General features: G+C 41.2%; 2 protein-coding genes across 4 annotated transcripts in view; one reads left to right on the top strand and one right to left on the bottom strand.

Annotated features, from left to right (window-relative positions):
• PAICS (phosphoribosylaminoimidazole carboxylase and phosphoribosylaminoimidazolesuccinocarboxamide synthase) overlaps positions 1-15,745 on the bottom strand; it is a 55,128-nt gene that overhangs the window by 29,082 nt on the left and 10,301 nt on the right. The window contains exons 4-8 of one of the 3 annotated variants that reach the window (XM_073891717.1): positions 9,152-9,232; positions 8,310-8,681; positions 7,914-7,979; positions 5,535-5,671; positions 1,501-1,567 (exon numbers count right to left, since the gene is read on the bottom strand). In XM_073891717.1, the coding sequence (XP_073747818.1) occupies positions 1,501-1,567; positions 5,535-5,671; positions 7,914-7,979; positions 8,310-8,681; positions 9,152-9,232 (723 nt within the window). Of the gene's footprint in view, positions 1-1,500; positions 1,568-1,803; positions 2,071-5,534; positions 5,672-7,913; positions 7,980-8,309; positions 8,682-9,151; positions 9,233-15,745 lie in introns of those variants that run through there. The other 2 variants (XM_073891718.1, XM_073891719.1) reach the window with 2 other exon arrangements.
• PPAT (phosphoribosyl pyrophosphate amidotransferase) overlaps positions 2,242-15,745 on the top strand; it is a 36,400-nt gene continuing 22,896 nt past the window's right edge. The window contains exon 1 of the mRNA XM_025887561.2: positions 2,242-2,513. Within this exon, the coding sequence (XP_025743346.1) occupies positions 2,386-2,513 (128 nt within the window). The 5' untranslated portion in view covers positions 2,242-2,385. The remainder of the gene's footprint in view (positions 2,514-15,745) is intronic.

The following is a 15,745-nucleotide window of genomic DNA, read 5'->3' as shown; positions in this document are numbered from 1 at the left end:
ACCATGGGGTAACAGTGCATGGCAGAACTTCAGGATGGTTGGAGCAGGTGTGTGTGTGTGCGCACTGCTATTGGGCAGCAGAGGGAGGGCAGCAGCTACAGAGTAGAAAAGAATGGCAGGAGAAATGAGCAGTGCTCAGATCACCAGCTAGGGTAGGTGACCATTAAACAAACAGTTATAATTCAGTTTAATAGTTACTGCTGCAAGGTACCTATAGGATGAATTCCCATCCTATTGTAATATCCTGACTTACTGACAAGGTTTAAAAGGCCCCTCAAGTTAGAGCCTCAGCTTAGTGCTCCAACTTCAGATTTCTCTATTCCCTTTCCAGAACTCTATCTTGTGTAACTGAATTTCTATATCCCACTCCCAGGCTTTTGACATGCTCTCCCCAGACCCGTTTCCTTCCCTTGCATTTCACTATTCATTCTTCAGACCTCATGTTGATAGTGTTTCCATTTTATCCTAAGGACAGCCATGTGGCTTTTAAGCACTTTAGCAAAAGGAGAGATATCTATATTATATTAAGTCTATAATATTTTACCTAAATTCAGTTTTTCTGTGTGGAAGACGATGTACTTATCAGCCAACACAAGCAATTTGGTTCACCATAAATTTAGAAATTGGATGTGTGGGGAAAAAAAAGTTTGTTTTATCAGCATAAATGTCACAAGTGATCTTTTCTGAGCACCTAATCACTCGTAAATAAAAAGATTATGTAAATAGGATAAATGTAAAGTGAATCAAGGCAACTTTTTGCCTGGTACTTCTGGAGCTCTTCAAAGTCATCATGGCATCAACACCATAAAACACATAAAATCTGGACCCAAGGGTGGGGGGAGGGGTTAGCCTGGTGATGGGTATTAAAAGAGGGCACGTTCTGCGTGGAGCACTGGGTGTTATACACAATGAATCATAGAACACTACATCAAAAACTAATGATGTAATGTATGGTGATTAACATAACAACAAGAAAATGTAAAGAAAAAAATCTGGACCCCCCCAAAAGTAAATTTTTCAATAGGTTCAAATATTAATGTTCCGGAAATAGCAGGCTATTTACTTAATAGGAAAAACAAGACTTAGACGAATCCACACATATGTTCCTGTGATTGTTTTGCAATAACTATTACCAATATGATTTCCAGGCACCTCTCCAACCCCTGGCCATTTCTCTTTCTAATCATCCTCTTCCTCTACTTTCTTTTCCCCAATCCAGAGCCAGTTCCGATTATTTCAGAAAGTTCGGCGAGACCCGGGAGCGCTGGGTTTCCTACGCCTCGCTTAGCTGTGCCCGGGCCACGTGTCGGTCCGCCCTGCGGCCTAGACGGGCGGCAGCAAGGAGACCAGGCACAGCCCGGGAGGAGGTTGCCAGCAGGGCCGCACGGGGCGCGCAGGTGTCGGCGGCGAGCCCGCAACCTCCAGGCAAGGAGGCGGCGGCTGGAAGACCGTGGAGGGCAGGGAGTCCCCGGCAGATTCCTGGGGATGCCTGTTACTCACCCTCAGCTGTCGCCATTATCCTGCGTGGGCTGGGGGCAGCGGCCGCGCTGGGAAGACTGGCAAGACTCTGGAAAAGAGGAGTGGTCAGAGGCTCACGTGGCGGGGGAGGGAAGGCGACCCGCAGACACACCCCCGGCCAGGCCTAGTATTCCTGAGCGCCCACACGCGCCCTCCGCTTTCAACACAGCCGCCACCGAACCCCGGAGGTCCCTGCCGCCCAAGAGCAACTTCGATTCTGCGAGCTAGCTCTACCCGCGAGGCTTCCCGCCGCGCAGGCGCAGAGACACAGGACGTTCCCTTCACTCCTGTGCGCGGGCGCTGTTCCAGAAGAGGCGAAAAGTGGCGCGCACTGGCGGCCACTCCCGATTCTACAGAGGCTCGCTGACCCGCTACTTTCTCCGCTGCGAGAGCGGTTCATAGGTTGGAGCGTACCAAGTGGTGACGGCCGGGGGAAAGCATTTGAGGAGGGCCATACAAAGTTTACATCCTCTGGGACAGAAATGACGTTAACACTACTACTCTCATCACCCCAGTCTTAGGTGTTAGAAAATAACGGAGATTTCCATGTGTAGAAAAAGTAGTTTCCCATAGGGATCCGGCGGAGGACTAGCTCCACCCCAGGGGTCTCTGTGACTCCTCCTCTCAGCCACGGAGCCTCTCCCTCCCTCCTCGCTCATTGGTGCACCCTGAGGGGGCGGGGCAGGGTGTGCAGCGGGGGAGCGCTAATCACGCTTGCTTTGGGAAAGCGCGCGCCGCCGCAGTAGCGAGGGTCGAGCGGCTGGGGAAGGAAGCGAGCCTCTGAGGCGTACGGGCCGAGCGGACAGCGGGTTGGTGGTCAGGCCCCTGCTGCGGCGGCAGGTCTCTCCACGTGTTTTCGGCAGCGACATGGAGCTGGAGGAGTTGGGAATCCGAGAGGAATGTGGCGTATTCGGGTGCATCGCCTCAGGAGAGTGGCCCACGCAGCTAGATGTGCCGCATGTGATCACTCTGGGACTCGTGGGGCTGCAGCACCGGTGAGCAACCGGCTGAGGGGTGGGGGTGGCGGCGCGTGTGCTTCTCTCTCCTTCAGCCCCAGCCGTTTTCCCGCGGCCCGAGTTAGCGATCTCCTGTGCGCCTGAGGGCCTGGAGACCGACCTCTATTGCTTGGATTGATAACTGCTTGTGGCATCAACTAGGTTGCCAAGGCGTGCGCGGGCACCACCTTGCATCCCTGGACTTGCTTCTCCCCCTAAACCCTTGATGCTCTTTAGGGGCTTTCCCCCCCTTCTCCGGTTGTGTGCACCCCTCATGAGTCTGGCCAATTTGTAAGGCTCCGGTTCGCTAGGGTTGGCCGAATCGGGACTTCTCCCACTACTTGCCCGTTTTAATCTTGCAGAGCCTGGAGCTGCTTTTGTGAAGGTTTGTGTGGGGTGGCTGCTGGTCCAGGACCTACAACACCTTGAGGTGTTCTCGCGGAGCCTTCGACCACCACAAGCTTTTGTTTGCAAGGGCAGAGCTTTTGAGCAAATTGTAGATGTGAACGTAGTCATAGTTATGAGAATTTAGGGATTCTAGAGTTCAAACCCCAGGAAATACAGCTAGTTGGTATTCAAAAGGAAGTCCCGGTTGTAGTTCTCATACAAACTAACTGAAAATAAACCAGTCACAGGAAATAGTGTATCTGCAAAAGAGTCACGGATTTCAGATAATGAAGGAAAAGGTTGTAGTAAGAAGATGCCAAAAAGTAACTCACTTATTTAAAAGAGGGAAAGGGGAGCAGTTCCTGTATGACTAGATACATACTGATTTTTGGAAAAATTGGTAGATCCCTTTGAGTTAAAAAATAACTTGCCTTCCGTGATCCTTCCATTTCTTATTACCTGGCATTTGATATAAATGTAGGTTTGACATTATCCCTGAAAGTATTACAAAGTTTTCCTAAGGCAATACTGCAGCAATAACTTTTAGAACAGTTTAAGGAACTTGGCAGTAACATTTATCAGCAATATGGGAGCTACAAGTATAAATGCATTCCAAATGATCTGCTTTCCCTCACCAAACTTGGATTGCAAGTAGTCTTTTTGATCTTTTCAGAGTGGCAAATACTTTAGTTTTACGTCTTATGTACTTCTTTAAAGAGCTGAGAGTAACTTAGAGTCTGGGTTGAATCAAAAAGAATATTTTTAACTTGAATGACTCTGGTCCTGGATAATTGTGGGTTGACCCTAAAAGAGATCTTGTTTTAAAATACTGCACATTTTTTGAGAAGATTAGATATATAATCCAAGAACAAACTAAAATCTACTTATATGGTAGTTCAGAACAACATTAGTTTATAACATTCTTAGGATAAGTTATTTTGGATATTCTGTGAAGGGAAGAGAATCTTCAGTCTCTCCTTTAAATACGTGCCGGAGGAAAAACGGTTTGTTTTGTTTGTTTGTTTAATGAATACAACTTGATTTCTAGCTACATGCACTTTTCTGTAGTTGCTTTTATATGAAAGAAGGATTGGAAAGTGCAAGATAGGAGCAATAAAAATGTAATTATATGATAACAGCAATAATAAATGGATTCTCTGAGGCTGCTCATCTGAAATAAGTCTTTGTTAAACTGGTTTTGAAAATTGACCTTCAATAACAGCGACAAGGAACCCAGTAGTTTCTGGGGAACGAATGTATTAATGGAAAACTATTTGTTTAAGATTTTCGTTTTGTAGACATAGAATCATTAAGGTGCACTGAGAAGACTGGTTCTCTCCCATAAATTCATCCAATTAAAAATTTTGAATTAGCAAAAGTCCTAACCCTTTAGAGGAACTGATTTGATTGGAAGAATGATGAAATTCCCTAATGTCTCGAAGATAAAAATCTTCTGCTACTCTGAACTAGTCCGTAGGGTTCAGAGATTAAAAACTAATGTTTTTCTATGGCATTGAATCAAGGAATGTTAAAACTGGATACCTAGATAAGTTGTCTTAACTTAATACACAGTACAGTTAGTTAAATGCGCTGTACACTTGTAAGTGGTGGTCTGTTGCAGAAGTCTCTATCTCCTCACCTCTTTCCACTCAATACTTAGTTGTTTTAAAACAATAGTAACAGGATTCTGTTGGGGTTTTTTTTCTTTTTGATAAAGGAATTTACCTCTTACACATTATCTTCCTAAAACATGGAATCTAGAAGGTGAGATTGCTATCACTTTTGCATTGTATTTGTCTTAGGTATAATCTGATCTAAAAAATTTACTCTCAGGCGCGTGGGTGGCTCAGTAGTTGAGCGTCTGCCTTTGGCTTAGGTCGTGGTCCCAGGGTCCTGGGATCGAGCCCCACATCGGGCTCCCTGCGCAGTGGGAAGCCTGCTTCTCCCTTTCCCTCTGCCTGCCGCTCCCCCTGCTTGTGCTCTCTCTCTCTGTCAAATAAATAAAATCTTTTTAAAAAATAAAAATAAATAAAAAATTTAGTCTCACCTCAGGGATAATAGAGTACCTGAAAGTTATATTATATATTTCATTTAAATACAAATAGAACACCAATTACTAGATAGTCACGCACTGGATGCTTAATCCAGATGGGTTCATTCAGAAGTACTTCTTTCTAGTAGTTCTGGTGATTTGGAGATTTATTCCATAGCTCTACTTTCTGTTGGGGAATTTAACATTTTCAGTGAGCTCTTTAGATGCAAACTCTGTGTGTATGCATGTTCACGACAGATACATATAATCACCACATGCTTTTTAAGTCCTAAAAACTTTGGTTCAGTGGTTTGCAGAGTTCTGAACAAACCACACACACCTTTTTAGATCAGAAATCTTCACGTTTCAACTACAGGCAGGATTTTTTGGAGACTAGAATGACATGGACATATTTTGAAGATTCCATAAAAGGAATTATTAAAATTTCATAGATTTATCTCATGAATCAACTAGTTAGCCTTTCCTTGGTTAATTAGGAGATGAAAATGCCCACCCCAGAAGTGAATTATTATTTCCCTGGGTTAGGAATTGAACCTGCAACTGATAAACATTTTCATACTTCTAAAAATTTTGATCTTTACCTGATGAAGTTGGATCATGTAGGGGGTTTTCTTTCTGTAGAAACATTCTGTAGAATCTTTTCGTTCTGTTATGCTTTGAGGAAACCTATTTGCAGTGATCTCAGGAGCAGTTTTCTTAAGAGATACAGACACTGGTCCTGTAAATAGAGTATATAATATTACCGCTAGAAAGGTACTTGTGAGAAAGAGATGCCTTCAGACAACCTCTATGGAATTAGTTTCCAGTTGTCTTCATTTAAGTTTGTTGGAGTACACAGGAGTAGGTTATCAGAGAACTTGCTTGGAGTTGCCAAATTTAAGGCTGGGGATAACTTTATTTTGATTTTCATCTCTTAGTAATAATGACCAAATACGTCCCATTTCTATAGTGTTTTCTATACCCTTGGTTGGGGAAGTGACTTATGTTAAAACTGTCCTTGCTAATTGTACCAGTCTTGGGCTTTGAAAGACTTTTTAATTCAGTTACTTTTGTAATTTAATGATTCTCAATTTTAAATCATAAGTATTTTCAATTCTTCCAAGTTATGCTATTATCTATAACTTTGCTTTTTGCATTAGTTTGAAGCAGGACTTATCTATCCCCAAAAGAGTTTCAGAGTACTACTGCTTTGTCATTCTGGTCAAAATTGGAAATAGCTCCTTAACATAAGACTTGAAACCTAGTGCCAGTTTTCCAACATCAGTTTGATCTTGGGCAAGTCTCCTAACTTTTGAGTCTGTTTTCTCATCTGTTGGACTAGACTTATGTATTTAAAGGTTCAACGGGCAAAATCCAGGGGGTTGGGAGTGATACTTTTGTGTGGTTAGCAATTTAGCAATTTTCCTTTTCAATAGCATATACACTATAGAGCATTAAAGATGGCAAAAGTCGGGATAACTCATCTGACTTGCACTTTAGGTCCAAAAATGGAGAATAAAATTTTCAGTTCACTTGAGATATAATAAGGCTTGTTGAGGATAGGGATGTTCCTGTTATTATCTAATACTTTATTCAAAAAATATTTGTTTAGCTCCTATTACGTTTACATAAGACACTGTGGCCAGTACTAGGAATATGTACTGCCCAGGGCAGATACGGTCCCTGGACCTCACAGAGAGGCAACATTAGCCAGCTGGCTCAAGAGCACAGACTTCTCTGTGCCTCCATTTCCTCCTCTAAAAATTGGATATAATGATAGCACCCACATCATAGAGTTGTGATAGGAAGTAAATGCATTAGTATATGTAAAGTGCTTAGAACTGTACCTGGATATATGCATACCCCATGACCCTCCCTCCCACTCTTGGGTGTATACTCTACAGAAATGCATACATATGTTTACTGGAAGACATGCACAAGAATTTTTATAGCGTTATTTATAATAGCCCCCATCTGGAAATAATGGAAATGTCCAACAGTGGAATGGTTAAAGTAGTGGTATGTATATTCACATAATGGAATATTCTACAGTGAAAAAGAGCAAGCTCCTACTACAAGTAATAGCATGGTTGAATCTCACAGTGTTGAGTGAAAGAAGCATGACATTAAAGAACACATACCAAAAAAGTAAGAACATCTTGTATGATTCCAAATTTGTGGTGATAGAAGTCAGAATAATCATAACCTTTATAGAGGTTAGGAAGATGATTATGACTGGGAGGCCTGAAGGGTGCTGGTGTAATGTTTTATATCTTGATTTGAGTGGTAGTTTCATGGGTGTGTTCATTTTGTAAAAATTAAGCTCTTCAACTACTTGTGTATACTCAAAATAATTGGATAGATTATAAATCATAAAATGCTTAAATTGAATTATCCTAAAGAGCCACAGAGATGTAGTGATTTGCTCTGCGTTGAGTTCTTGGGGTTAGAGAGAGAGACTGCAGCTCAGGTTTTCTGAGTTTCAGTTCAGTGCTTTTTCTTCTGTTCTGCATTTTTATTCTTCTCTTTGCTCTACTATGTTGTATTACCTTTTCTGATATCTGTAATGAGTCAATTTGGAATTATGGCTTACATAATTAGGTTGAGTTATTTGTAGGATTGCTAAAATGCTGTACTCATTACTAACACCTTTGGAGAAAACTAAAATTCAGAACTGATTACTTTGTGGGTTTTTTTCCTTTTCCATCCCAGTCTTCTGATAGCAATCACTGTAAATTGTAATTTAAAGGCTCATGATGAATGGACAGTTGTGGAGAAATTTCTGACTCTGGGAAAGTTTCCATTTACTCTGTTACTTTTAATAAGCTATAAAAGAAATCACTGCTCAGCATTTTTTGCTCTCACGGCTTATAAACAATATATTTAGTCTAATTTGTCAAGGACAGGAATAAACGTCTCTTATCAGGAAAAAGCAACAAGTTTTTTTCAGTGCCAAAATGTGGCACTTCTCAGGCTCTTACCATCTTCGTGTGCTTTTCTTTTGATGCTCAAAGTTCTTGGGTTTTTGGTATGACCTTCAAATAATTCTTAAAACAAAAGAACACAGGAAAAGAATCATTATATGACATCATTTAAAATATATTCATCTTCAAGCATTCGAGTACATTGAAGTAAAAACATTAAAGTGGTGGTTGGGCAGATAAAGAAGAATGAGTTTAAGAATTAAGAATGTTTTGGTACAAGGTTTGGAAAGATTGAAATTCTTAAATTAGGTATGTGCTTCATAATAATTTTTTTGGGTCATTTGAACATACAATAGTGTAAGGATTTTATTTTTGAGGAATCTCTTGCTACATTACAATGCAAAGAAAAAACTTAATAGAATTTTTATTTTAAAAAGTCAATTTCAAGGTTACCATGTTTCCATTTGGCAGTTCTGAGAGTTGGTCCTCTTAGGATGCAGTCAACTTCTTCATAAAATCTCATTTTTCTTTGAGGGTTGCCATTTTTCTTTTGTAAAACTCTGTATTCATATTTTAAATTTTTGTATTTGGTACGACATTGTTTCCAGTCTCTGTCTATTCCAAACTGCATTAGTCTTCTGGCAATTTCCTCAAATATTTCTTTGTTTCTTGTGGCCCTTTCAAGCATTTGCTTAATTTTTTCATCAGACCATATGTGTATAAGCGCTCTGACCTCATTGTCACACCAGTGTTTTCCAGCCTCTGTGTCGCTCACTGTTACAATCTGTAAATGATTTTTAGCATCTTCTAAAGGAATATGATTACCTATAAATCAATTTGATTTACAATTATACAAACTTACAGATAAATCTTATTTAAATATCATTCATTTAAAACAACCTGGATTGACATAACGCACTGAGATTACAATAATTTCAATATGAGGGTCAAAATTTCTTCTTATGTTCATATTCAAATAAGATATTAAAAAAGTTAAAGGCAGACTAATCTCCAGTATTGGTAAGATAATTTAGCTGCTTTTCATCAATAGGTATCTTCATTGGATATTTACAAATGTGGAGAGTCTTGGTGTATCTACTTAAACTGGTATATGTTAGCCTAAAATTTTTTTTTTCTTTTTTAAGTAGGCTCCACTCCCAATGTGGAACCCTACGCAGGACTTGAACTCACCACCCTGAGATCAAGACCTGAGCTGAGATCAGGAGTCCAATACTCAACTGACTGAGCCACCCAGTTGCCCCTAAAACATTTTTTAAACAATTTGGACCCTGTACCTGCCACAGTGATACTTTGTGGTGCTTTGGAGCCGCCCACCTCTTCTGAGGCTGTACTTACGGTATCTTGGTATGGTATCTCTGTCAGAAAACAAAGAGAATAGCAGCTTAAATTTGCTGTTCACAGAACTCAAATTTACTTTTTTTTTTTTAAGATTTTATTTATTTATTCATGAGAGACACAGAGAGAGAGAGAGAGGCAGAGGGAGAAGCAGGCTCCCAAGGAGCAGGGAGCCCGATGCGGGACTCGATCCCAGGACTCTGGGATCATGACCTGAGCCGAAGGCAGACGCTTAACCATCTGAGCCACCCAGGCGCCCTCAAATTTACTTTTGCAGTTGAAGATTATACTGAAAAACTAGTAAGGTTGGATTCCAGCGTCATAACCGTAGCCTAGGGGCACCTGGGTGGCACAGTCGGTTGAGCATTTGACTCTTTTGGTTTCAGCTCAGGTTGTGATCTCAGGGTTGTGAGATCGAGTCCCACATGGGGCTCTGTGCTCAGTATGGAGTCTGCTTGAGACTCTCTTTCCCTCTCCCTCAGCCCCTCCTCCCCCTCTAAAGTAAACAACCTTTAGAAAAAAAAAAACAACTGTAACCTCTTAGCCAAGAACATTTGTCATCTTTAACCAAATTTTAAAATGTCTTTGTAGGATTCACTTTCAAAATCTTGGAAGTATTCTGCCTTAAGTTCCAAGGCACAGTATTCTCTGTTTGGGAGCAGGAATATGATAGCATTTTTAGACTCAATTTTATAATGTCTTTCTTAATTTTATGCTTGACAAAGAGCTCTTACATCTCTTTTTCATTTGATCCTCATTGTAACTGAGAATGATCCTTATTGCGGTATACATAAATAGATAAAAGACCTTAAGATTAAGTGGTCTTAGCAATTTTCATGTTGAGTTGTTAACAGCAGACAGATAATAAACATTTAAAGGAACTGATGGTGCTTAGTGTGGTAAATGTAACATGCATTTATCATAGGGTAGTACTGTATAGAATGTTTACAAGTCAGCTGTTTGTAGTTTGGGGAAAGCTCTTCCTCATGCACATGTTGGATTGCAGTGTTGAAGTATCACAATGCTGTGGTAGTATTCTTTCACTCCTGCTGTACTTTCCTATACACTGGGACATTTTTTTTTTAAGATTTATTTATTTATTTGAGAGAGAGGTGGAGGGCCAGAGGGAGAGAGAGAAACTCAAGCAGAGCATGGAGCCCCATAAGGAGCTCAATGTCACGACCATGAGATCAGACCCCAGCCGAAACCAACAGTCGGACACAACCGACTGTGCCACCCAGGTGCCCTGGGACATTATTTAAAAAAAAATTTGTGTGTGTGTGTTACTGTTGTCTGTACAGTTGCTTGTAATGGTTATTGTAAAACTAGATAAAACTACACATTGGTTATTATTAATAGACCAGTGAGGCAAAAGGTGAGGTGGTTAGGGGGCCCATAAGCCTATGCAGCAATAGGTATGTGGAGATTTACATTAGGATAGGACTAGATCTTATTTTAAGGACATGTTTGCACAGTGAGACTAGAATGAAGTTTAGCTTTTAGAAATATCAATACCTTAAATGACAGGTTGTACTTTGGAACCACATAAGGCTACCTATAAGTTATGTTTTTTAAAATTGAAATTTTTATTGAGATAAATGTAGATTCACATGCAGTTTTTAGAAATACTAGAGTTCCAGGGGCGCCTGGGTGGCTCAGTTGGTTAAGCGACTGCCTTCGGCTCAGGTCATGATCCTGGAGTCCCGGGATCGAGTCCCATGTCGGGCTCCCTGCTCTGCAGGGAGTCTGCTTCTCCCTCTGACCCTCTTCCCTCTCGTGCTCTCTCTCTCATTCTCTCTCTCAAATAAATAAATAAAATCTTTAAAAAAAAAAAAAAAGAAATACTAGAGTTCCATTTCACACTTGGTCCAGTTTTCTCCAATGGTAACGTTTTGTTAATAATATACCTTAATAATCAAGGATATTACACTGATACAGTTCACTCTGATTCAGAGTTCCTGTTAATACTTGTACTCACTGTTGAGTGTGTATATGTGTTTATTAGGTTCTCTAATAATTTTATCACCTTGTAAGTTCATGTCTCCACCATCAAGGTCAAGATACTCCCCAGTTCCAACACCATAAGGATCCCTCTGGTTGCCTTTTTGTAACTAGACTTAACTCCTTCCGTGCCCAAGCCCTTCCCCCACCCTCACCCCAGTGGAGAGCACAAGTCGAAGGTAAACTTTGGCAAACCTTATTTCAGCAGAATCTGAATTTATAACATTTTATCTAAGTGACTAAAACTATCAGTTCTAGGCTCAGGCATATGTCCTACTTCTGGGAAATAGAAATATTTAGAGATTAGATGTTCTGTGGAAATTTTGAGTAGTTAGTGCTAGACAATAAGATATCATATTGGAGGGTGGCAGTGTGGAAATCCCTAAATTTAGCATATTTTAAGGAAAGAGAAGCATTTAGTTTCTGTTAATGTTTCTTTCTATCCCAACTGGTATACTGCAATTCATTTCTGACGCTCATACCTGGAGTTAGCCAGCATTAGACTCTGCAGCTATAAGGGCTCAATCTTCTATAACACTGCCCTTATTGAGATGCTAGCCTCCTTCCAGCTGACTGGCTACAACTTCAGGAGGTGTCATGACCCTCTCGGGTTTGATCATTTGCTAGAACAACTCGTAGAACTTAGGAAAGCCCTATACTTAGGAGGCAGTGTTTTATTTTTTTTTTTAAGATTTTATTTATTTATTTGACAGAGACACAGTGAGAGAGGGAACACAAGCAGGGGGAGTGGGGGAGGGAGATACCAGGACCCTGGGATCATGACCTGAGCTGAAGGCAGACGCTTAACAACTGAGCCACCCAGGCGCCCCTAGGAGACAGTTTTATTATGAAAAATAGAACTCAGGGTGCCTGGGTGGCTCAGTTGGTTAAGCGTCTGCCTTCGGCTCAGGTCATGATCCTGGAGCCCCGGGATAGAGTCCTGCATTGGGCTCCCTGCTCAGTGGGGAGTCTTCTTTGCCTTCTGACCCTCCCTCCTCTTGTGCTCTCTCTCTCTCAAATAAAAAAATAAAATCTTAAAAAAAAGATAGAACTCAGAAACAACCAAATGGAAATCCCCATGGGGTAAGGTCTGAGAGGGTCCTAGATACAGAACCTCCAGGTCTCTGTGGAATCAGAGCCTGTCATTCTCCCAGCTCGTCAGTGTGTTCACCAACTAGGAAGCTCTTCTAAGCCAAAGTTTTTGTTGACATGATTGATTATGGCATGATTAATTAAATCGCTGGCCACATGACTGAATTCAGTCTCCAGACTTACTTCCCTGCTAGAGGTCAGGCTGGCCTAAAATTCCAAGCCTCTTAATCACAAGGTTGGTATTTATGGTGACCAGTCCTATCCTGAAGCTCTAGAAACCCACTTTGGAAATTCCAAAGGTTTTTGAAGCTCTGTGTCAGGAACAGGGCACAAAACCAGATATATGTATTCTTTTTTAATTTTAATTTTTTTTTTGCGATTTTATTTTTAAGCAATCTCTGCACCCAGTGGGGGGCTCGAACTTAGAACCCTGAGATCAAGAGCCACATGCTCTACTGACTTAAGTCAGCCAGGCGCTTCTGTATTCTTTATTATGTCACAGCTTCTTAAAGAGTTTGTGAAAATATAAACAGGAAGAATTAGAAAAGTCATACCTTTATAATTACCAAGTTGCCTGTATTTAAATTTATCAGCTTACCTAAGTCTCAACTTTTTTTTACATTTATAATTTTCGAGTTTTCTGAAATTTTAACAATCATGTCTTGGATCTTCTGTTGGATTAAAAATTTAAAGGTTCTCAATATTATGGTTCATGTGATGAAAGTGCTTTAGTTTATAATAATTTTACTGCTAAGATTATCCAAATTGTATTCAAAATGTACAAAACTTTAAATATTTCATTTTAAAGAAGATTATTTCCAATTTTTGGTTACAAATAAACCAAAATAAATGAATTGGAGAAATAGATGAATTGGAGAAAACAAAAAAAACTTGGCATAGCCTCTGAGGTACTAACAATAGATAATTTAATGCTTTCTGCTGGCCATCACATTGTTAATTTTTGTGAAATTGTGGGGATAGTGAATATTTTAATTTTGGAAATACATTTTACCACAGCCAAAAAGAAAAGACAGTTTTAAGATTATTCTTTTTTTTTTTTTAAAGATTTTATTTATTTATTTGAGAGAGAGAGAATGAGATAGAGAGCATGAGAGGGGGGACGGTCAGAGGGAGAAGCAGACTCCCCACTGAGCAGGGAGCCCGACGCGGGGCTCAATCCCAGGACTCTGGGATCATGACCTGAGCTGAAGGCAGTCGCTTAACCAACTGAGCCACCCAGGTGCCCTTTAAGATTATTCTTTTTTTTTTTTTTTAAAGATTCTATTTATTTATTTGACAGAGAGAGACAAAGTGAGAGAGGGAACACAAGCAGGGACAGTGGGAGAGGGAGAAGCACTGCTTCCCGCCGAGCAGGGAGCCTGACGCGGGGCTCGATCCCAGGACCCTGGGGGATCATGACCCGAGCCAAAGGCAGAGGCCTAACGACTGAGCCACCCAGGCGCCCCCCCCTTTAAGATTATTCTTAAAAGAACAGTGTAGTCTTTCACTTGCGATTTTTAGGCTGATAAGAGTAACCTCCAAGAGGATATATATATGCCTGTCTCCACCCCTCAGAGCCAAAATTGATACCTTTGACTGCCTCTACTAGGGAGCAGTGACTTGTGAGAATACGAAGATACTGAAGTATTCCATCTCATATATAAATAGCAACTGATACTAGAAATGAATTAAGTCAATTTTAGGTTTACTCAGAAGAGACAGGTAACTGACAAAACTGTCAAACACAGATTTCCTCTTTAGACAGTCCTTTTTCTGCTAACTTTCTGATTCCTTTTATCATCTCTTGCCTATGCCTCAGGCAGGGAGAAAAATAAATTTATTTTAGATCTAAAGAAGTCGTTATTCAATTTTCATGGGCCATTTCTTTTTACTTATTGTAATAGGTAGGCATAGCCCAGGAGTTCTGTAATTCTTCCCAGTGATTAACTACTTTCATATTGCATTAGTCATGAATTTTTTTTTAAGTTTTATTTATTTCTGGGACGCCTGGGTGCCTCAGTTGGTTGGGCGTCTGCCTTTAGTTCAGGTCATGATCCCAGGGTCCTGGGATCGAGCCCCACGTTGGGCTCCTTGCTCGGTGGGGAGTCTGCCGCTCCCCCTCCCTCTGCCTGCCACTCCCCCTGCTTGTGTTCTCTGTCAGAGAAATAAATAAAATCTTTTATTTCTCTGACAGAGAGAGAAACAGCGAGAGAAGGAACACAAGCAGGGCGAGTGGGAGAGGGAGAAGCAGGCTTCCCGGCGAGCAGGGAGCCCGATGCGGGGCTGGATCCCAGGACCCTGGGATCATGACCTGAGCCAAAGGCAGATGCTTACGCGACTGAGCCACCCAGGCGCCCTTAGTCATGCATTTTTTAAAGTGATAATTGGAATTGCCTAATTTTTCTCCCCTAAATGGGAATCAAATTGGATTTTATGTTTTATTTTCTTCAGCCCTCTGCTGGCCTTACTGTCTAAATTTGACAACCTAGCTGTGGTTTTCAACCCTGGCTATGCTTGATGATCTTCTATAAAAATAGAGGTTCCTGAACCCATCCTGTAACAGGCTAGACCAGAATCTCCAAGAGTTCTAAATTGGGAACTAATTAGTTATCTAGAATCCAGGGGGTCCACAGCTCCAGTTAGATTTTTATTTGAAGTAAGAATCTTTTTTTTTTTTTTAAGATTTTATTTATTTGATGGAGAGATAGAGAACACAAGGAGGCAGAGCGGAAGGGAGAGGGAGAAGCAAGCCCGCCCCCCCCCCCCCCCCCCCCCCGCCCTGAGCAGGGAGCCCAATGCAGAACTCGATCCCAGGACTCTGGGATCATGATCTGAGCCAAAGGCAGACGCTTAAGTGACTGAGCCACCCAGGCGCCCAAAGTAAGAATCTTATAGCATACATTTAAGATGGTTAAAAAATTACTTTTGGGGCACCTGGGTGGCTCAGTTGGTTGGGCGACTGCCTTTGGCTCAGGTCATGATCCTGGAGTCCCGGGATCGAGTCCCACATCGGGCTCCCTGCTTGGCAGGGAGTCTGCTTCTCCCTCTGACCCTCTTCCCTCTCATGCTATCTCTCATTCTCTCTCTCTCTCAAATAAATAAAATCTTTAAAAAAAAATTACTTTTGGGAGATCAGTTTCATGACCAGTGTCAATGTTAACAATATGGGGCAATAGCAACTCAGATTCCAATATTTCATTAGTAAAAATATAAAATCAAAATGAAGTAACCTCTACCTATTTTTACATGAATGTTCATCAGTTTATTATGTTGTTTTTATATTTATTTGTTTGTTTGTTTAGTAGGCTCCATGCCCAGCGTGGAGCCCAGTGCAGGGCTTGAACTCATGACCCTGAGATCAAGACCTGAGCTGAGATCGAGAGTTGGACTCTTAACCTAGTGAGCTTACCCAGGTGCCCCTGTTTTGTTTTTAAAGAAAG

Source organism: Callorhinus ursinus, unplaced genomic scaffold, assembly GCF_003265705.2.
Source record: "Callorhinus ursinus isolate GAN/ISIS: 27379988/994484 unplaced genomic scaffold, GSC_fseal_2.0 scaffold4, whole genome shotgun sequence".
In the NCBI taxonomy this organism is placed as follows: domain Eukaryota; kingdom Metazoa; phylum Chordata; class Mammalia; order Carnivora; family Otariidae; genus Callorhinus; species Callorhinus ursinus.
This window is presented reverse-complemented; position numbering and strand designations above follow the sequence as displayed.